At 38.5% G+C, this 27,058-nt stretch overlaps 1 protein-coding gene across 1 annotated transcript; it reads right to left on the bottom strand.

The window, feature by feature from the left end:
- Positions 1 to 204: 204 nt before the first annotated feature.
- Positions 205 to 27,058, bottom strand: LYPLAL1 (lysophospholipase like 1). Its single transcript, XM_066316214.1, is given in 7 exon segments — positions 205 to 459; positions 1,060 to 1,175; position 10,541; positions 11,156 to 11,300; positions 21,298 to 21,304; positions 22,121 to 22,234; positions 26,912 to 27,058. Coding segments are annotated over 7 exon segments (708 nt in total). The 5' UTR covers positions 26,997 to 27,058; the 3' UTR covers positions 205 to 219.

Genomic DNA, 27,058 nt, shown 5'->3' with positions numbered 1-27,058 from the left:
TGTGCTTAAAAACTGGACAAGAAAACAGGAAAAGAAACCCATAAAATAAAGTGAGGTTTAGTGGTGAGCACCATTTTTTCACCACTTAAGTGAACTTTTTGGAATAGAAAAGTACCTGCCTGAAGCTGTGCTTATGTGAGGGATATGGGACACCCAAATATATGTCACACATGATTTTAAAACTATGAAAAATCAGAAAGCATGTGGCTGGATCTTCATTTATTCATTTGCCTTTGGTGCTTCAACAGGCAATTTCTTTACAATCCAGGATTTTAATTTTTCTATTTCAGTTCTGTTGAGCTCATGATTGAGGTTTGGAAAAGTATGAAGTGATGCTGATACTCCCAGAGACTTTAACATCTTGTTGGTCTCTTCACCCCATGAGTAGAGAACAAGTTCATCAGCAGTTCCATGGCACTGAAATAATTCTGGAAGAGCACTTTCATTTCTTTTCAAAGCCTAGATGGAAAGGAGACACTGTCAGAAATAGTGCCAAAAATTTTAAAAGAATGTTTATTATTACATGGTGACAACTTATTGCATTTACTGATCTGTATTTTAGGGGTCATGTTTTATTATCTCTATAGAAGTAAACAAGGAAATGCTGGGGAAAAACTGCCCTTTAAATTGCAACACAGTAATTCTTGACAAATGGTAAGGTTTACTTTAGGTCTACTACCCCAGTCCAAATAAAAGAAACAGAAAAAAATTATGACACCAAATGGAGCTTATGAGTATTGTAATGCATCACACATTTTCAAAGAATAGTTATGCTTACACAGACTCTTTAACAATTAAGGACAACTAGTAAAGCATTTAATTTGTTAATTTCCTTCTACACTTTAATGCTGTACTGTCTGTGCAAAAAAGCACAAAAAACATATTTAAAGACAGCTTTGAAGCCTCACTTTGCTAATGTTCTGATTATCTATTTCCCAGAAACAGCATAAGTTTAATATGAATCCACTGCCTCAATATATAAATATGAATCTTGAATTTGAATCACCATGTTTTCCACGTAGCTAAGCAGGATTTCTATCATATCTACTACACACTCACCTGGTAAACAGCAGAGTCTTTATTGAGAAAACTAGACAAGGCAAAGACTCCTGCCAGATCCTGATGAAACCTATATGCCAAATGCATTGCCATTCCGCCTCCCATTGAAAAGCCTCCTGGGATACAACAAAAGAAACAAAGATTGCATTTCCTACTATAAGTCGTTGGCAACGCATGTACCATTTATATCTTCAGACTGTTTTCTTTATACATAACAAAACAAAAAACCGTCTTGAGAGTCATAAAGGTTACAATGCCTTTTAGAACCACAGAATGGACTTAGGGTTGGAAAGACTCTCAAGATCATCCAAAGCCACAACCTATGATCCCAACATGACCTTCTGTCAAGTAGGAACCAATGCACCAAGTCTACCTTCTGGTCCTTTCGTGAAAACCTCCAGTGACAGTGACTCCAGCACCTCCTGGATAGGCCCATTCCAAAGTTTAAACACCTTTCTGCGAAGAAGTACCCTTCTGACATCCAGACCTGAACCTTATGTGGCATAGCTTGAGGTTTAAATCAAAGCATGATGCAATTAAGACACCTGCGATAGCTAAAGCAGTGCTGAAGATAAGGGACTGAGGTACTGACAAAAAGGGCAGGCCAAAATGCCATTGCTTCAGAAGCCATTTGTGCATGGTTCCTACCAGGTAGCTGAATACTGTGGCCCACATAAATACTCTGACATTAACGAAGTAAAACTCTGTGAACAGGTAACTCTCACTGCTTTTGTACTTTTATTTTTCTCCCCTAGGCTAGTAGCATTCACACATGGAAGATCTCTAGTGTATATCATCAATGAGCATTCACATTAAACTAGCATTGAGGATATTTTTGTTGTTATACCTTGGGATATGTAATAAATAGGGAACAAATGCAATGTACCTCCCCCTGAGTTCTAACAGGATGTCTGAGATTAATGGCCTTCTGTGATCCATATGTCTCTTCAACTACACTAATTCCTTACTGAGATAATCCACAGGGATGATTTTTATATGACAATGCTTATTCATTAGGAAAGAAATCCAGACTACCACATTACTTCATGCAGACCAGTACACAGGCCATTATATGACTCTATCCAGACATGACTCAGAGTCAAGTTTCCGTTATTTCTTATGCACAATTTAATGTCTTCTTATTTAATGTCCTTTTTGATCATTCTGAAGATGCTGTCATCCCCCAACCCCAAAAGAAAGCACTTGTACTTTAAGAGACCATTTTGCATTTGCTTAGAAATAAATAGAGACAATGCTTTGTCCAACACTAAAATGAGTCCATTTTAAGTATTTCAGATACAGGAAAAAAAGCTGCATTGAAAAGTCATTACTAGTTTGTAAATGATTTAATCTTAAAATTTGTACCCAAGTTAGTCCCACAATCTGGCACACTGTCTGCAATTACTCCCAGCAGTCTTTGACAATGCAGTCACCTTCTGTTAAGAAGAATATTAGGTAATGGTTCTTTTATGTGGCTCATACTACTACAAGAAAATGCAATACAAAGTACAGCTCTTCGAATTTGATTTGCATGGGAATACTGAAGTTTATCATCTGATACCACAACCACCTCTGAGTAAATGCCATTACGGTAAACTGCTCAAAATAACAATTGAATAAGCATTTATAGATGCAGACTATTTTTTCAATTACAAGAACCATTTCAGTATAAGTGTATGTTTGACATGACATATAAAAGACATTCTCAGTCAAAAGCTTCTACAAGTATTCAAATTCTGGATGAAGGAAAAATAAGAGGCAGTTACAGATAGTACACAAAACAAATGTATGAAATGACAGAGTGTAAACAAAACACAGAAGTACATGCATACGATGATCTCAGCATGAAGATACATAAACTGTACAGCATTGCTAAGCTATCGTGTCCGAAGCGCTAGACAAAATCAAAATGACACAAACACATTTCATTCATCCTTAGATGGGCAGAACATTGCAAGGTCTTCACCAATCTACTCTACTTGAGACCAATCTACTTCCATGACCCACAAAGACTGTGCATAGAAGTTAAGAGTTTGCCAGTAGGTTTTAAATTTAAAACTAACTTCACTTTCCGTTTTTCCCCTCATACCTATTTTAATGAGAACTGTGATTAATGCTTCACAACAGTTAAACAGGGTTACCTCAACAATGCTCAGGAATGCCAGTTCAGGAAAGCAGCTAACTCTGTGTTTAAACTTCCCGACTCATAAAGGAGGTTTATGTGTAGACTAATAGGGGAGTTACATACAAAAGACTCAATTATGTAAACACTTGCAGTTGCAGAGAAAGTTCACTCAAGGATGCATTTATGACCTCAAATCTGCTTCAGCGTAGTGCGATTTTTAGGTAACACCCTCTGTAATAAGAAGAAAGCTGCTTGCAATTCACCTTGATAGCTGAGAAAGATCTGCTGAAATCACCCAGTTGTCACACTTCCACATTAAAGACTTTGAATCAGAAGGAAACTCCCATGCAATACTTCCAGCTTAAAACTAAACATTTTTTTCTGGAATATAATCTGTAATTGAATTCCAGTATCTTAGGCACAGGATGATGTAACACAATGTGAACACAAACTGAATTTCTCATACAGAATTTATTCTGATTGAATAAAACAGAGACTCTCACCATAGTTGCCATTTTCAGTGATAAAATATACCTTTCAGAGCTTGCAAATGGCCTAGGAGTCTTTTAAGAAAGCTCCAGCTCACTTTTGCAAAAGATCTTGATTTGTATTAACCTGCTTTCCATTTGTAATTTGTCTAAAATTATAATCTGGTCCATGATGACACTCGAACATTATATGGGGCTCAGAAAACCAAGTATTTACCTTATGTCAAACTCCGGCTTTATTTGTTTCTTTTTACTTTGTCTAACAATGTCTGTGTTTGCATCTCAGAAAAGACTAACTTTATTATCCAGCACAGAAGTTTATTTTGTATCTCAAGTCCTGTATACATAAGAGAATTCTAAAAACTGTCTTCTCCTCCCATGCACCACTTTAGTGGCTGCAGTGAGCTATTCCTAAAGTTCTTTAATCATACCCAGTGCACTAATTTTGAAGTAAAAAAGAAACAGGAGAAGCTAAACCCCAGACTTCGATGAGATTAGAATTTGGACTTGGGTGTAGGGGTGTAGGTTGGAGTAAATGTCTTAAGCAATATTTCTTCACTATTTTCTCTGTAGTAGTAGTTCATCCTTTCCTGTATTTCTTCACATTGTCATCACAGCTTTGGTAACAAAGTGGCAAGAAATGAGTCCTCCAGCACACGTGCCTGGCCAGCACAGTACAAGACAAACACTCTTCTGTTGTATAAGGCTACACCAGCACAGTTAGAAATTGCCTTGGCCTGTTCTGTTATTATTACAATACATTACATACTCTTGCCTCCTTTCCATTCCATTCCTCACAGCAATTTTTCATTCTCAATTTCTCCTTTTTTAGTATTTCAACTTGGAGTTGCTTAATTCAGCTTGTTATCAGGAATTTCTCCCTAAAGCTACATGCCAGTTTACTTTCCCCTCTCTCTAGAGACTTTTGATTTACCTTCTATTAGCACTAACAGCACACCCTTGCTTCTACACATCATCTGCAAAGACCGCTGACTTTCTGTTTTGACCTTCCATTTTCATCAATGAATGGAAGTATTATATACATTTAACAGTGTTCACAAATGAATATCAGCAAAGAGTACAAATGCAATGGAACAGCAAATTCCCTTCTCCACAGAACTCCCTGAACACTGCTCCTGTGTTAAGTGCTCAAACATGTACTTTGTCTCAAGTGAATTTCCTCACAGCAGTGATTTTTCTCCTTTTAATCTCTTCATGAAACTTCATCAAACAAAACCCTTGCACACCAATAGAACTGCAATGAACAGTTTCCATCTTGATAGCCTTGTTATTCTGTTTGTTACTTAGTCTTTACAAGAGCACACACTTGAGAGTCTTTACAAGAACAAAGGCAACTTCCCTTGAGTGGCCTCAGCTACTTGCTCTTGTTAGGAACATGAATCAATTTGCTCCCCAACTTTTTCACCGTCAAAACACATTTGAAATGCATATTTAAGTGGTACAAGCTTTACTACTTTCTTGTAAAAACAACTGTACAATTGTTTCTAACATATCAACTCGCAGTAAAACCAGAAACCAGTTACACTTTATTTTCAACTGTTATGGGTAATAGAGGGGAACCCAATGTGTGTACCTAAGAAGTTGTAGTTTTTAGCACTGGAAAAGAAAATAAAATCCATTAAAAGTCTCAAATCAATTTTATTAAGATGTTACTCTGCCAATCTAGGGCTTGCTTCGTTTACTCAGTGTATTTTCTTGGTTGTTTCTAGAGAGGATGACAGCACAGCCCTGCTGCAACACTTACCTGCCATTTTTACAGCCAGCATAACTGCACAACATGGGAAAAAGGAAGAGAACAACCTATCCTTTATGCTCATGGTATAAACTGAATCACAGAAAAGAAAGTGGAAAATAGCTTTCTAAAGCATAGAGTACTGAAGCACACAACAGGTTGTTCTGCAGAGCTGTGAACCTTCTTTAGCAGAGATCTTTTAGAAGTCAGAAAAGCAATAGTAAGGATGTTGCCTAATACAGCTGAGCCTGCAGTGGTGCACGACAATGGAATAGCAAATGTTGTGATGTCTCACTCTTCTATGACTCTGTTGGCACAACTGTGAAGAAAGTACAGGTTAACCTGCACCATGGTGGCATGTCTGCACAACTCGCAAGCATTCTAAAAGCCCATCCATCATTTAATTCTACACTGAATTCAGGCACTTATTAAGGATAAGTAAGGACATGTTTTCAACAGAGTTCCTAGTAAGGTAGAAAAGATCAGAACTTGATTCACTTTATAATTATTTTCTTACCAAAGTCATTAACTTATATGTGATGACATATCATGATGGAATTATTTTTGAGTTTACTGCTGAGAGTCTTATTTACTCCTTTACTATTATTGTGCTAAGCCTGTCCTTCATCATACTGAGGAATGAATCACCTTTCAGTGTCCATTAGATACATTAATATTGACACCATCCAATGCTGGGAAACAAAGCAACAAGTAGTGGACTACTCTTGGTAAAATTAGCATTGTACCTCCTACTGAAAGATGGATGAAGGAAACAGAAAGATTCATTTGTTAATGTCTCTTTTTACTTCCTGATGTGTGAGCTAGAGTAGTAGAGATCCAAAAGAGAAACACGGTCAGTTCAGATACAACCCTCCCCCCTCCAAACCAAGAGGAGCAAACATTTACCCCGAAGTATAAATGCAAAGCAAATTTACAGTGATGCACTAAAATTAATAAAACGTTGCAGGTATTATGGGACAGATGGACTAACAGTACTGCTTTGAGCCCAGCATCTCAGGCATAATTTAGATAAACCACAAAGCCATGTAATGGGAGGTACAGAAAGAGAAATCTCATTTGAATTGCAGAGACAAACAGCAAAATAAAATCCATGAATTTACTCTGTAAGAACAAGGCAGTAAGTACCTCTGAATGGAAGACAATGTCCTCCTAAAAAAGACAGAAGATAGAAGATAGGATGAGTGACAGCAGAAGGCGTAGAAGCCAAAAACATAAAACACTGAGACTGTGGGTGAAATAGTTTGTTCAACACTTTAACAATTTATTGATGGAAGTTTTATCTTCACATATTTATAGGACCCACTCTCTGGGGTGTCAAAGCCAAGATACTTCTCCACTGCCACCCCTACCGTTCTCACACACACTGAGAGAGAAGGAAATGCTAATATTACAAGAAGTACAGAGCTTTCATGTTACTCTTCCACCACGGTTCAGTAGCTGTGTAAGAAGTCTAGTAATAAACAAAAAAGTGGTTGTGTGTCTCATGTTATTGTTACAGCACAAGGGGTCAGAAATCATGCATGTGTTTTTTTGGCCTTTAGTCAAATCTACAGGACTGTTATGGAAAGTTTATTTTCACTGGCTGCTTACACGAGTGACTACAGGTGGCAGAGACCAATGCGCTTGGATCAGCACTTCTGCACTACACAAAAGTGACCTGTGAAAGCAGGAAAGCAGAGCTAAATTAAGAACAAAAAAGAACAAAAAGACTGCCTTCCATCAAAATGTAGTAGACTACAGTGAGCCCTATCAAATGCTAAAAAATGAGAGGGCCGATTCTTTCAAGAGCTTCTAACATATTCTTGAATAAGATTGTTGAAATCTGTAACAGTTTTCACTGAAGTGGACTTATTTTACAGTGCACTATTACTATGGAAGCAGTTAAAAACCTCCAAGACAACAGAACAATCAACACATGAAAACAAAAAACAAAACCACTGCCACCTAAAAACCAACTTAGCTTGAGATAGAAAAAGAAATTATTGTCCCACATTTTAAACTGTCTTGTTTGGCCAATTTAGCAATGAATTCAGGCATTTATAAAGAAGAAATACATCCTGTTTTAAAGAAAGGATACTATTAAAGCTCCAAGTGTCAAAATTTGACTAAATTTATAACACTCTTTTATCTCCAAAGTCAATACAAACCTACTTACAGGAATATTTGTAAGGAGTGCTTTAGCCAGGAAGACCAGTTAGAGTAACTCAACAAGAATGTCTGGCTAAAAACTAAGTACCATTATCAAATTCTGGGGGTGATATAATTATTTTTTTGAATAATTATGTATTGCTGTTAGTCTCCCTTCCTTCCTCCTCCAAGGTCAGGGGAAATAAAGCTTAATCAGAAGTCTACTTCCTTCAAAAGACTTGTGTTAAAAGGAAAGCAACTCATGAAACTGTTAGGGATAAGAATGGTAGATGAGCCATGTCACAAAATTAATACAGATGTTTAAAAATAAGACTTCCTTTAGATCCAGTAGACTAAGTAATTTATTTCTTTAAAGCAGATTCATAGAGCAGCTGTTAAAAGCAAGGCTGCACCAGCTTTTTTTCTTGATAAAAAAGAGGAGTGACTCTGTACAATCTGGACTGTATCCTCAGGGTTAGAGTTCTGCTCCAGAAGCAGCCACCTAAGGATTTCAGAGCTACTAAGGCAAACAACGCAGGCTACCATTTCTTCAGAGAAAATGCTTACTGTCCCACTATCCTGAGCCTTGTGGAAAGTCTGAATGGCTCAAGAAGGGGAATCATCCCCCAGAATACCAGGTGTTTGGCTTCTCATCTTCCATGTTTGAGAGCCCACTGCTGCTCCCCATTTCTTCCCACTCGCTCACCTTTGCACAGTGCTCCCTTGATCTTGCCTTCTTATCCCACACCTCGAAGCTGTCAGCAGCTGGCCCACCTTCCTGCTTGCCTAACACCTCACTTGCCCTCATCCAACAATATCTGACACTCCCACCTTCAGCCTGTATTTTAGTCCTCTATTCCATAAAACCATGACCTCAATCTTGGTACAGCCCTCTAGTCATTTTGTTTTCTTTCCAGTCATTAAAAATCCCACTTACTACAAAATGGTCCTCAACCCAATCTCCTTTTAACCCTTTAAGGAGAATTTCATTTCCTGTAAGTACCTCCATATGACTGCTCTGCTCTTGGTTCTGTACCCTCCTCAAAAAGGCCCCTACTGTTCTTCACAGGACCCCAAGTTTCTCCAGTTGCTTCTCTCACTATTTTGCCTCTGTTTTCCATAATAAGATATGTACCAGTATTTCCATGATGGTATCCACATGACGCAACAGCACTGAATGCACTATGAATTCACAGCACAATTTCAACCCTGGTTTCCCCTGCTATAATGTCTTGTTTTACCCTTTACCCTCACAAAGGCTGCCTCTTGCAACTCCATGGTACCAGCAGTGGACAAACCCACTGTCTGCACACCATCTGTTACCTTAGGCCTCATCTTCTTGTACCAGGTGGATATCCTTACATTTTCAGAGAGAAGTCAAAAAAGATCTGTATAGAACTTAGTTATCTGACATTCCAAGCAAGTCATCAAACATTACATTATCTCCTGTATGCCAATCTCCTAAACTCAGAAAAAATTTCAGGCCACACATTTGTCTTTTTCAAATGGACATTACAGTTTGGTGCAGACATACTGACTTGCCCTCGCTATTTTCTTTTGATCAAAAAATCACAGAATGGTTTGGGTTGGAAGAAACTTTAAAGATCATTTGGTTCCCTGCCATGACCAGAAGTCCTTCCACTAGATCAGGCTCCTCAGGGGCCCATCCAACCTGGCCTTGAACACTTCCAGGGATGGACATCCCCAACTTTTTCTGGGCAATCTGTTCTTATGTGTCACCACCCTCAAAGTAACAAATATCTTTCTAATATCTAATCTAAACCTACATTCTTTCAGTCTAAAGCCATTCCACCTTATCCTATCATTACATGGCGTCGTAAAAACTCCTCCCCCAGCTTTATTTGGGTCCCTTTAGGTATTGGAAGGTGCTGCAAGATCTCCCCAGAGGCTTCTTTTCTCCCAGGCTGAATACAATAAATCTCAAGAGTGCTTTTACAAGAGTCCTAACTCCCTGTAAGAAAGAATGCCAGAAGATGGGCAATTATTTGCACAAAGTCCTGTCCTAAGATGATAATGTCACCTTTATGCATACAGACCTTAGAGGATCTCTAAGCTCATTTTTCACTGCATCACACCCTGGTTAATCATCAAAAAACAGGGCAGAAAAGGCACAAAGTTCTTGTGGAAGAACACTTAATCTTGCACAGCCACAAGTGATACAATTTTCCACTACAAAGTTTCTATGCATCCACATGATACCCTTCTGTACTTTGACTAAGTAACCCAGGGCTGCCTTATTTTTGCTTCTTGTGTAAGTATTGGACTGAACTAAGAGGATGTATGCTTGTAGTCTCTGTCAGGTGGGGAAATAGAGCTCTCAAGAGTGACAAAACAAGTACAGTTATTTCTGATTTATATGTGAGGAATGCAAACACACCAGAGACGGGGACTTCCAAAGAATCTACGGGATGAAACAGTCCGTGCATGCCAACTTCCTCACTCTGCTTATGACTTGGAAAACAAACCTTCATACTTTGCAGTCTGGCTATTTCTAATTTTGAAGGCTACAGAGGAAAAGGAAAACAGCCTAGTACACACTGGATCTGTACAAAGAGCATCTCCCAGCTTGCTCGACAGCAAAGCACCTGCACTTCTCCAGCTGCTTTTCCAAGCCAGCAGGTATAACAACACAGGAAAGACAGATCAAGGGACTCTGTTGACAGCCATCCAAAACAATGCACTGTGCAGCCAGGGCAATGAGCCAGAAAAGGAAAGCAAGCACAAGCCCTCACAGAAGAACATGGGGCTGGACCCGGAAAACACTCCAGGCTGAATAGTAGGGGCTCAACCATGCAAGGTTTTGAGGCATAAATCAGTTCGACATAAATTTATAAAATCCCACTTTAAGAGTTTTTTCCCAACCTGAAATAGTTGGTGGTCTAGAGATGGGACAGGGAGCCAGGGCTTTTGAATTCATTCCCTCTTTGCCATAGGCTATTTCATCACCCTAAACTCCTGTGCCTCAATATCCTACCATCTAACACTGAAGTACTATGAAAGTTACTGGGAATTTGTGGAAAGAGAAATAAAGATAGACACATATGAACTATTACAGCTAATACTTCATTTGTTATCAAGTGTTAACCTTTAGTGCTATGTAACATGCACATTTTTCCTGCATGAATTAATTTAACCCAAAATGATTAGAGCAGTAAGGAAAAGTTCATGATTATTTATAGCTACATCTCCATTCTCCAAACTGCACGTCATTTTTGGAAAGTGTACTTTTCCATCCTTGAAAAGGGCTTAAAGGAAATAGTAAAAACTATGTACTTCTCAAAGTAGATCACTGCCCACTCTATTTTAAATAATGATTACAAGTGACTCTAGACAATAAAACCAGTTTGCATTTTGAGGATTATGCTTACAGTCAGCCACATTCCCATCTGATATGGGTTTAAATAAGGATTCAGCATTGCTGAGGACTGGCTACGGAAAAAGGCTGTTCAGCAGTTTCAAGCCATGCTCATGAGCCCTCAGGATAGAGTAAATTCAAAGAAGATGATCTCTTAACCAATAAAAAAAACATTAGAATAAACACATTATAAATAAATCTCTTACTATGAGTATCCTGTTCTGGCAATGCCATTCTTAATCATCGTTGATCAGGTCTGTAAGGCCCTGGCACATGGAATCAATGCTTTCAATGTGCTCAGGACAGTCATTACAGATCTTATACCTGTCAAACCACACATTGGAAAGGCTCCTTTCATAGGTTATATGGCCTAGAGTGGTGGAAAGAAAAAAAAAATTAACCAAGCACAGGATCAAAACACTTGAGCATATGTAATAAACAAAAACAAAAACAAAACAAACAAAAAAACAAAAAAAAAAAAAAAAAAAAAAAAACCAAACCACCAAAAAAATCCCCACCAAAAAATCCCAAAAAAAACAAAAAAATCAGTATATCTCTAGCAAAGGAGAGAATAAACCTTTTTGAGGTCTAATTCCATTTACATCCAGGCACATTGCATCTCCTTCAAAACATTTGGAAGCTATGTAAAATGCAATTTTCAGCCAGTTCAGTGTTAGGGTTGGTTAGGTCAGCTAAACATTTTAAATCCTAAACCTGTCAAGAGGTTCTTAATCCTAAACAAAGTTAGGGTTGAAATCCATGCTGGAATATGACAAAGTCAGCTTGCAGGAGTTAACTTAATGGAATTAAATTGCCTAATTCTTGATGAAACTGACAGGGAATGGGTATTATGAACCTCTAGGTATTAAAAAAACCTGCCAATTTTTTTTTTTCAAATAAATACACCCATCCTCATCTTAATGGGGCAAGTATCTCATAACAAACTGAAAGGACATGTGCTTACTGGACTGCTGCACAAATAAGTGCTATGATACTCCCCACCACAATACTGTGTTGTTGGAATGTTATTTTAAGCGCTTCAACAGGCTGCCCAAACCTTGGATAATCAAGAAAACTTCAATTCAAAGAAGCCTTTTCTTTGGTCTTAAATAAAGATGATTAATAGAGCCCTGAAATCCCAAGAAAGGTGATCTAATTGCCTTGCAATGGCTCTACAATATATTACAAAACAAATTGCTATGAGATCGATCATCTCAAACAAAGCCCCTTGAAACCCTTATTTGCTATGTTCAACCATGGCAAATTCTCCATTTTTTCTTAAGCTTAGATCAGATTACAATCATCATCCATAAAAACAGACAGCTTCTGATACATTTCTGGATGGGAACACACTGAAAATGCTAAAGTCGACTTCTGTGCTGTGTCTGGATTTTTTTCAATACTAGGATATACAAAATCACAACTAAGCTAAAATGAGAAGGCCACTAATTCAGTTATTTTTAATGAAGAAACAAATTCTGCCTTTATTAACACCAGATAGGTTTACATATGTAAACAGCTATTTCTAAACCAGTCCTGCCACTAGGATGAGTGTTCAAGACAATACTATTTGCACTATTTGGTCGTAAAAGTAAAAAATTAGAGAACATAGGTTTTCTTCTGCCTGTTGTCAAGAACAGGCAAAAAAAAAGTTCATGACTTAAAAGTTGGTAAGAAAATATACTGAAAGAGGCAACAAACAGCAACAGATAGGTACAAACAGAAACACTACATGTTCAACTTTTTCAGTAGAGCTTTGGGGTACCTAAAATGTACTGTTATTGAAAGTGCCATACAATATGTGGTCAAGTGCCTTAAGTAACCCCTCGTTTCCTTAATTCAAAACAAACTATATCTTAAGCACCAGAATTTTGAAAATTGAGCTATTAGTTTTCAAGTAGCCCTTACTTGTCTATTAAAAACTTAACTCCAAAATTTAAAGGAAATTAAGTGGGAATATCTTGTATACTCAGCAACCCAAAGCTATATTTAAAAATGGTGTTAGAATGCTTTTGCTTTTTTTATTGTCTTCTCTTTAGAATTCTGTCTCCAAGACTCTTCCAAATGAATTGATCAACACCTAAGAACAAGATTACAAATATTTAGTTCACAAAAGTCAGTTTTTAAGAGGAGACATTCCAGTCAATCTATCAAGAGCAAAATCAATGAAGTTTCTGAATGTGATATAAAACAGACGAAATGCCTGGGCAAACAGCTTTTAACACAAGATTTTAGCTTCTCTTAAACACTTCTATATCAATCTTGGTTAAAATGCTTAGCAGCCAGAGTGCTTCATTTTCTAGTAAAGTCAGAGTACCTAATATTTGTGTAAGAAAAGATGCGAAAGGTTTTAGTATTACTACAGCAGGTTGACCTGGATTTATTATTACAGTGAGTTGATCTTCAGGACCTGTATGGAACAAAGATACATATATATACATTATATTGCATTACAGAAATTTACTTTTACATTCCATAATATGAAAACATGTTTCCCCACAACTAAATGACAAGATCATGACATTTAAAACACATCAAAATTCATCATGAGACTATAATAGTTAATTAGATCTTGAAACTCAGGACTTCTACTTGCTGTCTTTGGAAATTCTTCAAAAGACAGATGAAAGACCAATGTCTTGAAAGCCCACAGGAAAAGACCCCCAAGCAAACAGAAAAGTAGCTTTCAGCTGCCTCAAAAACATCGCTGTAAGCACTCTTGATTTCCCAGAAATGCATTAAAAATAACCTTTACATAAAGCTGAAAAGTAAGATTCTTTTAATGGTTCACCCAACTGGCACATCTGTTTTAGTCATTCACCTTTTTCCTTAAATAATCCCTTTATTAGCTGGCACACTACAACTCAGACATTACCACGGTAAACAAATATGTTTGGCGTGAAACCATCTGTACAGGTCCAAGAATACAGCACCAAATTTTTTCATACAATTAAACCACCAAAAAAACCCAACAAAACCCTATGTTACAGTGACATGAGAAGCTGGACTGAAATCTGCAAAAGCAAAAAATACAGAGTGGAGTGGAAACTCCATCCAACAAGATCAACATGGTCAGTTAAGGACAGTGTCAGACTGTCAGCTTTAAGTTTGGAATTTTTTTTTTTTTTAAAGTTTATTAAAACTCATAACGTTAGTCCATCTGTGCCTCACTTTCTTTATCTCTTTTAAAAATGAGACTAGAAATAAAGCTCTAATACTGTGTGCTGTTGAAAGTGGGAATGAAAATATAGAGTCTCCCAAGTTGGGTGGCATTTTTTTTGGTTTCAAGGGGTGGTGAGTATGTTTTGCTTGTTCTGGAGATAAAAGATTCAAATCCATATAAGAAAACAAGAATCAATAATATTCTCTCTGGGTACATCCAGCTTCCAAACTTGTATCCATTTTTAAGAGACAGTTGAAAGAAAGTCCAATCTGTATGAATTTCTCTCTTAATATTTAAAAATTAGGAGAACAGACAGCAAAGGAGACATGGCTAATATCAACATTATTTAAGAAACTACAGGCATTAGGAGGATTAGAATCTTTAAAATGCTTCCTAACATCCCTAAATCACTCTAAATCATAATTTCTGATTACTTTATAGCTCCTATTTATAAGGGTGCTGTAGATGACCTCTTGCATGAGGGTGCAGTCTCAAGAAGATCCTACACAATACTTCAGTGACTTAAAAGGAAAATACATCCTGTAATATCTTTGTAAGTACTTATCATCCTTTCCATCTCAGACAGAAGTAATTTTCACTGTTGATATCACTGCAAATTTCAAAAGAATAAATATTACATTTGACAAACTCAAGATAGATTAGCTTCTGCTAACCTCAGTTGTGTGGCAGTGAAGAAAACATGATAAAGCAGGTAGCAGCAAAACCATATATGTCCACCTTTCCAGAGCATGAATATATCCCTAGATCTTCTTACTCATGTCTAGAATTGTGCCAGCTAGTCTGGAATTATCTTAACAGAAGGGAGAGCAACCCAGTGATGCTACACAAAGTTCAAATTCAGATCTCAAACCACAGCAAATTCCATCTCCAAAATGATGCTATTAGCATAGCGATCCACATAAACCTACAGGTGGTTTTGTTCATTACCCAGTAAATCACTGTTCCTATCCAACGTTTTAAGTTAGAAGACAAGCCAGCAGTTCTAGCTGCTTTAAGTAAGAGTAGAAGACAGCACATTGATAAATGGCAAATACTCTTCCCCCAACTCTTTCTCCTGATGCACAATTGTATCACTGCCTTCATGCTCAGCACTATGCTCACCCTGCATTAGCAGACATATAAACCCAGACCACTGGTGGCTTCCAGGCTGCCAGACAGAACTTCCCGAAATGTCAGACAGAACTGGAAATTTATAGTCAAGTTAGGCTTTAAATTTGAAATAAAGACAAAGAAAGATAAAAATTGCTGAAATCCTCAAATTTTCTTGCTTCCCAAACCCATCATCCTCTCAGTTAGGAGGAAGGGCCTCTCAAATTTTAATGTTGTCTTTCAGAAGACTGTGCACCGCTCTGAGAGGAAAAAGATCTACAGGGCACACTACCACAGTAGTTCCACATTGCTCTGGTGAGACTCCAGCTGGAGAACTACATCCAGTCCTGGAATCCTCAGAATAGGAAAGACCTGTTGGAGTAGATCCAAAGCAGGGCCACAAAAATGATGAGTTCACCTCTCCCCACAAAGAAAGGCTGAGAGAGTTGGGTTTGTTCAGCCTGGAGGAGACAAGGCTCCAGGGAGACCTTACGGAAGGCTTCCAGAACTTAAAGGGCCTATAAGAAGATGGGAACACACTTTTTAGTGGGACTTGTTGCAAAAGGACAAGAGGGAATGACTTTCAATTCGAAGTGATTTGATTTAGACAAGATATGAGGAAGACTGGTTTTACAATAAGGGTGCTGAAACACCAACACAGGTTGCACAGAGGTGGTAGATGCTCCACCCCTGGAAACATTTAAGGACAAGCTGGATAGGATTCCAAGCAACATGATCTTGGTGAAGATGCCTCTGCTCATTGTTGAGGTGGTTAAACTAGATGGCCTTGGAAGGTCCCTTCCAATCCAAAATATTGAGTGGTTCTAGAAGAAAGTCTTTATTCTCTTAAAGCTGATGGTAGGTTTTTTGAATGAAAGCAAATTACTCCCTAATCCCAAATTCTCTTATAGCATAATGTCACTGCTGAATTTCAGTACTACCTTTCAATAAAAATTTAGGTCCAAAATACTTCTTAATTCCCACTGTCTGCTTAAAGCAGAAAGCACATTTTAAAAGAAATAGGGAGGAAAATAGAGAATCCAGCTGGTCAAATAAGAAGTATAAATCAAAAACTCTAGTTCAAGGTACATCTTGTGTTAAAACTGAAGGTAAACATATCTTAACAATGAAGCTTTGTGGTGTGGTAACAGAACATATAATGCATCCAAATTCAAGCAGCTTTAATTTAGAACTATACTCTAAAAAAAAAATCAAAAGGAAGGCAAGAGTCATCTCCATGCGAGCAATTTTGGCTGTTCTCCAGAAAAGGCTGTGCCTGTTCACTCAACCACATGCAAATGCCTTTGATAGAGTTGTTCTGGATGCACATTGTCTGAAATGAGAGCTGACTGAGCCGGTACAGAACAGTTACCTGACGAAATACTATGCTGACAGCTTTTGTTACTTGAGACAAATCTTATTCATTCAAGACAAAGGAAGCTGCAATGGAGCCTGGCATAAAACTCAGTGGGAGAAATTAAGTTTGTTTCTGTTTCTTTGTGTTGCTTTGCTGGGTTGGTTTTGTTGTTTGGGGGACTTTTCTTTAGAGAGGGTGGTGTAAATTCTGGGGATTGGTACTAATCAGAGAACAGCAATAATTTTATGGTTGAAAAGACCATAAAAGACCTCTAATACACATTTCCAGTTCCTCAGCAACCAACAGTGGCTGCCTTAAAAATTCACTGAAGAAAAGTGGCAAGAGGCAAATCAAGGTCCAGTCTGCATCAGTTCTCTGTTACAGGGTCTGAAAGACACTCTGGGATATAAAGTGGCATCTTTCACAAGCTGGTGGCAAACAACACTGAGGATGGATGAATGACACTAGCTAAGCACAGAAACCCTTGAAAAGACTGTAAAGCAAGAGCACAGAATGGCACATAACTTAGAAATCCACAACTGCTTGCAGGAAGGGTGACATAAAAACCACTGTCTCCAATTCTTCCGTACTGGAAAAGGGTTGAGAGAAGAAAAACAAGAGGAAGGATGCCTAAGAGCACAATGTAGTAAAAGCAATTGGAAAGACAAGATTATTTCCATTGTCTTCTAATATGTTTTCCCAAAGCACAACTACAGTTATCTCTGACAAGTGTTTAGTGCATTCTCACATGCTATTTAGCATCTGATGTAAGCATTAGATATATTCAGTTTTCCTTACCTAATTCCAGAGCAGAAATAAAAGGAAAATACAAAGTTTACCCAAGCATACTTCAAGCATTATTATGCAGAACACATTGAATTTCTACTTAAAGGAGATGAAAGAACCACCCCATGATACTAACCCAAACCTTTCCCATTTCTCCCTCAAGCTCCCACCTTTAAAAAAGACTCCTTTGTGTTACATTTATGAATGAGGTTAGGGCTTACAAAAGTCAAGGATTAATAACATTTGCCTGAGCCAAAAGCAGTGTGATAGGCACTGTGCACGCTCCCCTCCAATCCATCTCAAGCCCGAGCTGCAGTACCCCTGCTGCTTTTCCAATCCGAGGCCTCTCACAGGCAGAGGCTGCCAGTGGAGCCGAGTGGTGCCAAACTGTCTGGTGGTTTTGTGATACAGCCAGATGGGGACTATGGTGAGATGAAGCTCATTTCCACCCATGAGCTGAGCAAAGATGTGAATTTAGGTGAAAAGGTGGAGTAGTGGGCCTTTTAGTCCTTACCAGCCACACAAAGATAATGGAAATTAAAATAAATTGGGGGCCCCCGCCCCAGAAAAGTTCTGCACAGAGACATACATCCCATAGAAAGGTTTGTTGAGTGAATGTCAAAAAGATCCATAAATAGCCAAAGTAGTATTTATAGCTGATTTTCTGACTAGCAAAAGAGAAGGACTGTCAGAATGGAATGCAAGACAACGCAAAGAATCTTTGGCCTAGATTTTTTCAGGGAATTATAGAAAGCAAGGTATATGTATTAAAACAAGCAGAGCCTAAATGGTTTTAAATTTACCACGTTAGCTCCTGCAATGCCAATTTAAACTATCACTTTCTATTAAAAAAAAAAAAAGTTTAAATTGGGTGGTATTCAGTTCTGTTTAGAAATGCAATAGAAACCTAATGTTTAAGTCACAGTTGTAGCAGCTGAAACAGTATTTAAAGTTGTAGGCATCCTGACCCAAATAAAAAGGAAAAAAGGAAACCCTTTCCTTTAAAACTAGTAGTGTAGACGTGGCTTTAGGGATTGCATCAGCTACTAGGGCTCCAATTTGAGCTTGTTTTTTTTTTTTTTAAGATATATATTAGCATTACAATGGAATGGAGAGAAAATAAGAGTTCTGTTGTGTTTAACAAATTTAATCTATGTGCAGAAGCACTAATCTTGACAGAAAGCTGGATACAGTTAAAACAAGTTCTTTACTCATTTTTAAGTATCCCAGTAGACTATACATAAAAAAAAAAAAAACAACAACAACCTAAATCTCCAAGCAATGTGTAAAACTTTTAATTTGTAAACCAAAATTTGCATGCCCCAAGTAAATGCACTAGTAACTAATAATATGCAGACATATTCCAAATTCAGCTGTCAGTACTCTCACTACATCACATCAAGCCTTCGAATCCACGTATTTTTTCCATTTTTATCTAAGCATGCTTTTTACCACATGTTTACTTAGTAACGTTGCAAGTTCTTCTCTTTTAACTGTAAATTTCACAATCCACATTCTGCTCTTTTTGCTCAGGAAACAAGCAAATATGAGACTCATTGCGCTTTCCAATGTGATGGGGGATAAGAGAGACAAAATGCTGCAAACTGGTTATTGAGGGGGCATCAGGTGATTGCTTTTTGTACAAACACCGAATATCACAAAAATTATTAAAGAAAAGTAAATCTCTTGTAAAAAAAGAAGTGTGACTTTTTCAGAGACCTACAAAGTACAGTTTTATAAAATGTAGTTCAGTAACATTCCACTGTTTTTACCCATAATCTTCTCTAGTGTTTGCTGATATCAATGCTAGTGAACCCAAAGAACATATTTCAGAATTCTTCCTGATTATATGCTGGACTGGTTTTCCAAAATAATTTTCAAATACAGTGACTCTTGAATCAAAACATGCCTGAACCTGATGCTGTACAAATTAAAAATATGCATGTTTAGTACCTGGGATAAAATCTAAACAAAACGTGAATATAACTCAAACCCCATCCTTCACCAAAAAAAAAAAAAATCAATGTTGTTTTGAAAAATGTGAATTCCACTGCTTTTCAAAACTGTTGAACAGATGTGAAGAATGTATAAGACCATATCTATGCACCTATCAGCAGATAATTTCCATCCAAATATGAGGAAGTATTCCCGACCTGAAGTTTATCCTGCCAAAGTCCCCAGCTTTGCAGTTATATCATCAAACCTGCTTTTACTGGCATAACTACTTTGACAGAGAACATTCAATGTGCATGTGCAGAGTTATCCTGGAAAAGCCAGGAGCTTGGATATGAAGTACATCCATACTAACAGTATTTTGCCAGGAGAACACATTAGCGAATCCTAGGAGAGTGTTGCCAAGCTTCAAGCTTTTCTTTGATTTCATCATCAGCACAAGAACCTGCAGGCAAGTTTTGCACTGACGGTGCAGTGGCAGGTTAGAGACCCACAGAGGCTCTCTCTCTCAGCAGCCTGACTTTCAGCCAGCACATTCCTCAGCCTCTACGTGAACAAGGAACCTGCTTTCAGAATCTTCTCAGCAGATCTGCATGCCCTTAACCACCCAGCTATAGGTCTCATTAACAAGGATGCTGAATTCCTCCCCTGCTGCCAGAAACATTTTGAATTCTTATCAAAACATATATGCATATACACATACATAAAGCAACATATATATTCAAGATTAATTACTTTAATGTCTGCCATTCAAGTTTGGAAGTTCTAGGCCTTGCTTTTATCTTCTGTAAAGGAAAGGAAGGCAACTGTTACAAAACCATTTCAAAAAACATGGTGTAGTTGGTTCTTGATTACCAAAACAATATGAAATAGGTCTGTAAATGCTTTGTTATTTTGGTTTCAACCAATGACATGTATCATCACAAACGTCAGCATTGCTGCAAACAGTGGCAAACAGTGCTTAGGAGCATCTGTTTTACTTACTGTGTCAGCTAGGCCTGTTTATCAGCAACAGAGGGCTGTACACAAGAGTGCTTTGCCAGTTAAAAGACAAACAGTGTGGGTATTTTACATTCTTTGAATATATAACTTTTCTGTTTTGCTAAAAGCTACTTCTGAATCAGCTCATGCATGACTCCACCTGCTCTAGAAAAGAACAAGAGTAACCTCGACTTAAAAAAAAAAAAAAAAAAGGAGAATGAAATAAACTGTTTATTCACATATTTTAATAATAACAGTATCTTTCCATCTGTTTACCAAAGTACTGAAATTTGAAGTGGTAAGATAAAAACAAATTCCTTCATTTGAGTCAGGAGGTCTTGCTGGTTAATCATTCATACATCGTTTACATCTGCAGTTACCCAAAGAAACCAGAACAAATAAGAAAAGGACTGGACCTCAGAAGTGCAGTGGGATGGAAAAGTGAAGCACTGGGCCAGCAGATGTGGTCTGAGGTGCTCTGGCTGCATCTAAATAGGGAGAAAAATTATTTCCCAGTGAAACCAACTCCTCCTCCATTTCCCCAGTACCTGCTGTGCTGGTAGGAAAGCAGTGGACCCCCTCAGCATGTGTGATGTGCTGCTGTAACTCTAGCATCACTTTAGCCTGTCATCAGAGAAGCAACAAGCTTATTATTTATAGAAAATGGCATTCACTCCCTGCCAACTCAGAAGACACTGCTTCAAATGCTTCCTCCACTCATGGGCTTGATTTTTCTGTAACACAGTGAGTACATCCACACCGCAATCTCTCAGTTGCTTTTCCTGCCTAAGTAGACCATAACAAATAAATGGTCAAGGAAAAGATTTTTTTTTCTCATGTACTAGTGAGCGCCAGACAAAATCTGCTATTACTTGTTTATGCCCTCCAAGAATTTTTTTCTGACTTTGAAACCTCTGTACCTCAAAAGTCTGTCACAATTTCCTTTTTCCATTCAGCATTCATCCGCACTTATGCACAAATTCAGAAAGAAACTCAACCCATTACCTTTCAAGGAAACATTTTCCTAACTTAGAGCCACAGACACCTTAAAAAATTGTATTAAGAAAAAAGAAACACCTCTGAAATTTAGTATTATATTTTAATATATGTACATAATATATATGCAATATATATATATTCTATATTAATATTACCTTTGGATAGCTAAGCATGGGGGGCTGTCCAGCTTTTTAGCCTCTAGGTTTGACCACATAAACTTTCAAACTCTTACAGGAAATTTTTTTATCTATATTTCCATCTACCACTGAACACACAGTGTCATTTAATAACAAGACTCCAGCTTACAGCAAATGTGAACTCAATTCTCTTTGAAATAGTTGGGCCAGGATTCAAACAAGAAGTAATGCGCGTTTTTGAATTCCCAGTCCTCTCTCCAGGACCTGAGGATCTTTGACATCCTACTTGCCAAAAAGACTGACCACCTCCAGTACTGAAACTTGGCATTAAATACAACATATTTTAATAGTTATATATAGGAGTTATTATGGATAGGATCTGGATCATGACTCTCTACTGCCACTATAACACACATTGCAGGATCATCTTCTATTTTATGAAGGAAATGGAAAGCTTGGAAATGAGGACAATACCCAAATTTCAACAAGAGGCTGTGACTCCTGGGAACCATTTAGAGTCTTAATCACTTAAAATCACAGTTCCTGGACAAAAATGCATGGTTGAGCTTCAGTTTTGTCAAAAAGCATATACATGAGAAAGAAGAAGAATTGTTAAGACAATCTGTATCAATATTCAGAACTATTTTACTGCACGGAAGAGAGGAACTTAATCTACAATTACAACATATTAAATGGTACCTGGCAGGAGCCGTTGGGTAAATTACTTTTATATGCTGGAATGCCATGTCTTGATTCAAAATTTGTTTTATCCATGCTCTTGCTCCTTGGCCAGTATCACCTGTATGACACAGAAGAATACAAAAATTATTCTGTGCATTTAGCAGAAAATTATACAATGTCAAATGAACTTCAGATTTACTTCATTTCAAATTACGAAGTGAATACACTAAAATACTAAAAAATAACTTTCTAGAACAACTTCCCTTTCCAATGGATGCAAAACTTCCCAGAAAAAGACTATTTAAATAAATACTTTACTACATTCAATGACTTAACTATCTCCCAAATAGACACAAGGCCTTATCTCTTACTTGCAGCTTACCACATTTGCTCTTAAGTGATAAACAAAAATCTTAGATGCTTGAAACATCTTAAAAATGAGGTAAAATAACTGTTAACTTTTCCCCTTACAAAAGTTAATTACTTTTACTGGAGAATTTTTATGTTAACCCACTTCAGAACCCAGTAAAATAATCTCCACATTTAATTATGTTAACATTGCACATAGGCTTTAAGGGAAAAGTACAATTTGTAAAGAGATAATTTCAGTTCAAGTATCTAGCAGACTCTTAAAGAAACCTTAACCACACAGTTCTGTTTGAAAACTAGTTGAGATTCACTCCCAATCTGTTTTTTTCCTAGTCTTACCAGCACTGCCTATGGCCAAACCCCCTGCAGACTGAAGTGCTACAAACAGGATGAATTCTGTAGATAACATTCTCCTTTTAAACAAATATCCATATACACCAGTGTCTCCAGCCTGTCTTTGCATCACTGGTATCTTCAGCCATAACTTCACTGCCACCCCTCTGAAGACCAGCCACACACGAGTCCTCAGTGTAATACAAATACTTCCAGCTTAAGGAAACTGGTGCATCAAGGAATACAGTTTACAGCAGGAAGGATGTTCAACCTAAAAAATTGAAGGGGGGCTCAGCAAACTGGAATTTCATTACTGCCACTCATGCCATAGGACTTCTGCGTGAAGTTGAGGTTCCCATATATCAACTCAAACTGCTAATACTCTCTATTACTTCAGCTCAAGTTGTCTGCTTTGACTTTAGAAGTCATCCCATTCTTTTCAATAAAATGGCCAAACCGAAAGAAAAAAACACCACTGTCCTTAGCCAGGCTTACTGGCACACTGTATGGGTCATCTGAACAATGCCACATGAATATACCAATTCATTGTTAAAATTATTGTAATTCCCCAATGGAGAAAATGTGCTCTTAAGTACTCAAAGTTTAATGGTTTTATTTACAAACCTAAATAATGTATCTTCAAAATTAAAACAGAAAGCAAGAAGGACTCAAAGCCAGCAATTTATTTCCTGGTAAACACAATTAGCCTAACTAGAACTAACTGTTCTCTGACCTAAACTCTTCAGGTAATAAATAAAAAACAGAGTTGCAAAACTAATACAAATCTTACCCTGTGCTAAGTTAAACAGTAAAATCAAAGTTACCTCCTCAACTGGATGCTTCAGACACACCCCACAAGCACTTTGCTTATGCAAGTACTGTGGTCTGAAGTCCAAACACCTCTGATTCTTCACAGACACTCTTGACATACAAGGGTTTCCTCAAGGCTGTTATCACCTCTCTTATAAACAATGTATCTTAGGGAGGTTTGAACTTACTTTTTTCTTGCTATACACTGCTCTTTTTCCAGTTAGAAAGCCCAAGTCTAGGCCTTGCAAATACTTGCACAGAATGAACCCTTGAGTAAGTCAACCAACTATCTGAATGATTACAGAATTGGGACTTAACGTTCTTTACAAATTCCTTAATGATGTAAAACAAATCATTATTCTATTGTTTATTCCCACCTCTGAAACTTCGCAAAGATCTGCAGAAACATTTACAGTTATTGAAGACAATTTGAAAAGGTCATAGAAAACTCAGTAAGAGAAAATTTAACTACAACTTCTGTGTGTCAAGAACTGCCATGGTCCAAATGCCACTCAAACATGTGAGCAATTGTATGCTTAGATAATGTATTTCATTTGCTTGGAAAAGAGCTCGGAGGAGAGGGAGGAAAAGAGGAGACTGACATCAAAACAAAAGCCAACAAACCTCTTCTGAAATTTTAGCATTATATGTTCTGAACACTACCAAAAGAAGCAAGTGATGGGCGATCCTTCTTTGTTTACTGAAAAATGCCGATGGCAGCTATATTATCTTCTTCTCTCTCCTCAAGTAAAATACAACTTTCTTTGCTTTCAAATATAGTTTTGTATTTCCAAGTTTTCATTTCTCTACAGTTTAAATTTAACAACATGCAACATGTAGAACTGGACGTTAGGAAAAATTTATTCACCAAAAGGGCTTTCAAGCATTGGAACAGGCTTGCCCAGGAAAGTCACTGAGTCACCATCCCTGAGGTATTTTAAAGATGTGTAGATGTGGCACTTAAGGACATGGTTTAGTGGTGGAGTTGGCAGCGTTTGGTAAATGGTTGGACTTGATGTTCTAAAAGGTCTTTTCCAGCCTATGATTCTGTGCTAGTTACAACATGCAAAGTTGTAATCCTCAGCCTAAAAAACTATTACATACTTGCTATGTCCATTTGCCTTCCCTGCCAGCTACCAAATGGAACCTCTGCCTAAATCTGATGCACAGTACTGACTTAATTTTGAAGAATTAAGAACTTTAGTTAAACTAGATATTGCTGAGGTAGACTTCCCTTTGCTAACAGAAGCCGAATTTAAGGAACTGATAAATCAGGAGGCCTGTCAACTAATCAATAGACTCCAAGAATACAATGTGATCACAAATCAAATAGTCTTGAGAAACAGGATCCAGGTGTCACCAACACTAAAAGGTTAAAAAGTCAAAGCGAGGAAGACCCATCTTACTTCATCATTTTGAGACCCCATCCCATAAGAAGGACCACCAACCCATTCAGAGAACAAACTACGCATGCTCAACTGCTTTTTGGCTAATTACCATAAGAAGCGGGGAATGGGATGGACCAGAGTTATGAATATGCGTTGGTTTTGGGTATTCAACACTTTTGTACGTAAAAAGACCCTGTGAGCATCTGTAATTGCGCTGTGTATTTGGGAGCTATCCCTCACGCTGCCCGGCGTCGTAATAAACATACCCTTTCTAACTTCAAACTGTTAGAGAGTCTTTGTCCGTCACAGTTGGATATCAGTATTAGATCAATATCCATATTTTTAATAAATCAGTACCAGGATGGTTCTAATATTTTTCTATACCACTTTGTATTATATTCTGCACTTGTTATAGTTTATCTACAGCAAGCATGATGAACAAAATAGATTCATGCCATTTGACTGCTACTTTCCATTACAAGTGCTGTACAAAGGTTTACAACTCAGGTTTACAGGACAGCCCACAGCAACAGCACTGTGGCGACTTCTGGTTTAGATTCTATTCTGTGAAACTGCTAGAAAACCAAATAAAACCACACCATTACAAACATTATGAACAAAATCATATTAAAAAAAAAAAAAAAAAAAGAAAAATTGTAGAGTACTTTAAACCACATATGGAACCAACCTCTAACCATAATCTTCCCTTACTCCCTCCAACATTAGAGAAAACTATTTCCTCAAACATTAAAGCATTAGCTTAACAAGAGGGCTGAACACAAACTCTTTCGCTTTCATTCTTATACTCACAGAATTTTTACAAAGCAAAATTAAACTAGATTATAGAAATGAAACTAATTTAGTAAGGACACACATCTTTGTTAAACTAAACAGAAGCACCAGCTAAATGCAAAAGTAAGCAAAAGACAGAGAAAGTGTTGTCCATATTGCCATATGCACATGGCTAGCTCAGTAGTACTGATTCTCAAGGCCTTGATCTAGTACAGACCTAAGATTACTGGGTTTTCTTTTCTTTTTTAATGTTACGTGGACCTTGTCGTTGTTATTTACATCATTAAAAAACTTTTAAGGAATTAAACCCAAGGAAACCCACGCCCTCCTGCCCTCAGACCAGTCACTGATGTAGGTAAGTCCCCTCTGCAGTGGGTGGCCATGAACCCGTCTGCACATGGACAGGGCCCTTCTGAACAATCACAGGTCAGTAGTAAATGACACTGCCTTTTCAAGGGTGCCAACAGTACTCTCATGCCGATTCCAGAACAGCAAGAGGCACTTTAACTGTGAGTCATCCTCTGAATGGGGCAATCCCTCTGAGAGAGGCAATTTAGGGAGCAACGAGACTCGAGGAAACGGTGGTGAAGTGTAAAGGTCGGGCATCAGGAAAAGGTTTTTCACCCAGAGGGAGGCTGTGCACTGGACCACACTCCCCAGGGAAGTGGGCAGCCTGGCAGAGCCGAGAAGCCTTTGGACACTGCTCTCAAGCACGGGGTGTGACTCTCAGGGTGCCCTGTGCGGGGCCTGCGATGATCCTGATGTGCCCCTTCCAACCGAGCGTGCACGTCCCGTGACCTCCGGGAAGGCGGGCGCTCCCAGGGAAGCCGCTCTGCTGTGAGCCGGCGCTGGCCCTGTGGGACACTCTCCGGGCACCCGCACACGGCTTTGCCGCCCACCGCCTCCACCTTCGGGGCCCGAGGAGGGCAGAGCCGCGGGGACAGCCTCACCCCAAAGCCCTTCCCCAGTGCTGGCGGCCGCCGCGGCCACCCCGTCCCGCCGCGCCCTCCCGCAGCACCGGAGCGGCCGACCCTGCTTCAGCTGCTCCCCGGAGCGCCCCGTGCCCAGGGGCAGCGGGGAGAGAAGGGAGGGAAGGCAGGCACCTGAGCCGTGCAGGAAGATGAGGGAGGCGGTGTGCCTGCCCGCGGGGGACACCACGCTCCGCTGCAGCGCTGCGGGCGCCGCCATGCCCAGCGCTCTCCTCCTCCGGGCCAGCCCTGCCGGTTCCGGGCCTGCGGCCGCCCTGTCTC

The sequence above is a fragment of the Sylvia atricapilla genome, chromosome 3 (assembly GCF_009819655.1).
Source record: "Sylvia atricapilla isolate bSylAtr1 chromosome 3, bSylAtr1.pri, whole genome shotgun sequence".
In the NCBI taxonomy this organism is placed as follows: Eukaryota; Metazoa; Chordata; class Aves; order Passeriformes; family Sylviidae; genus Sylvia; species Sylvia atricapilla.
This window is presented reverse-complemented; position numbering and strand designations above follow the sequence as displayed.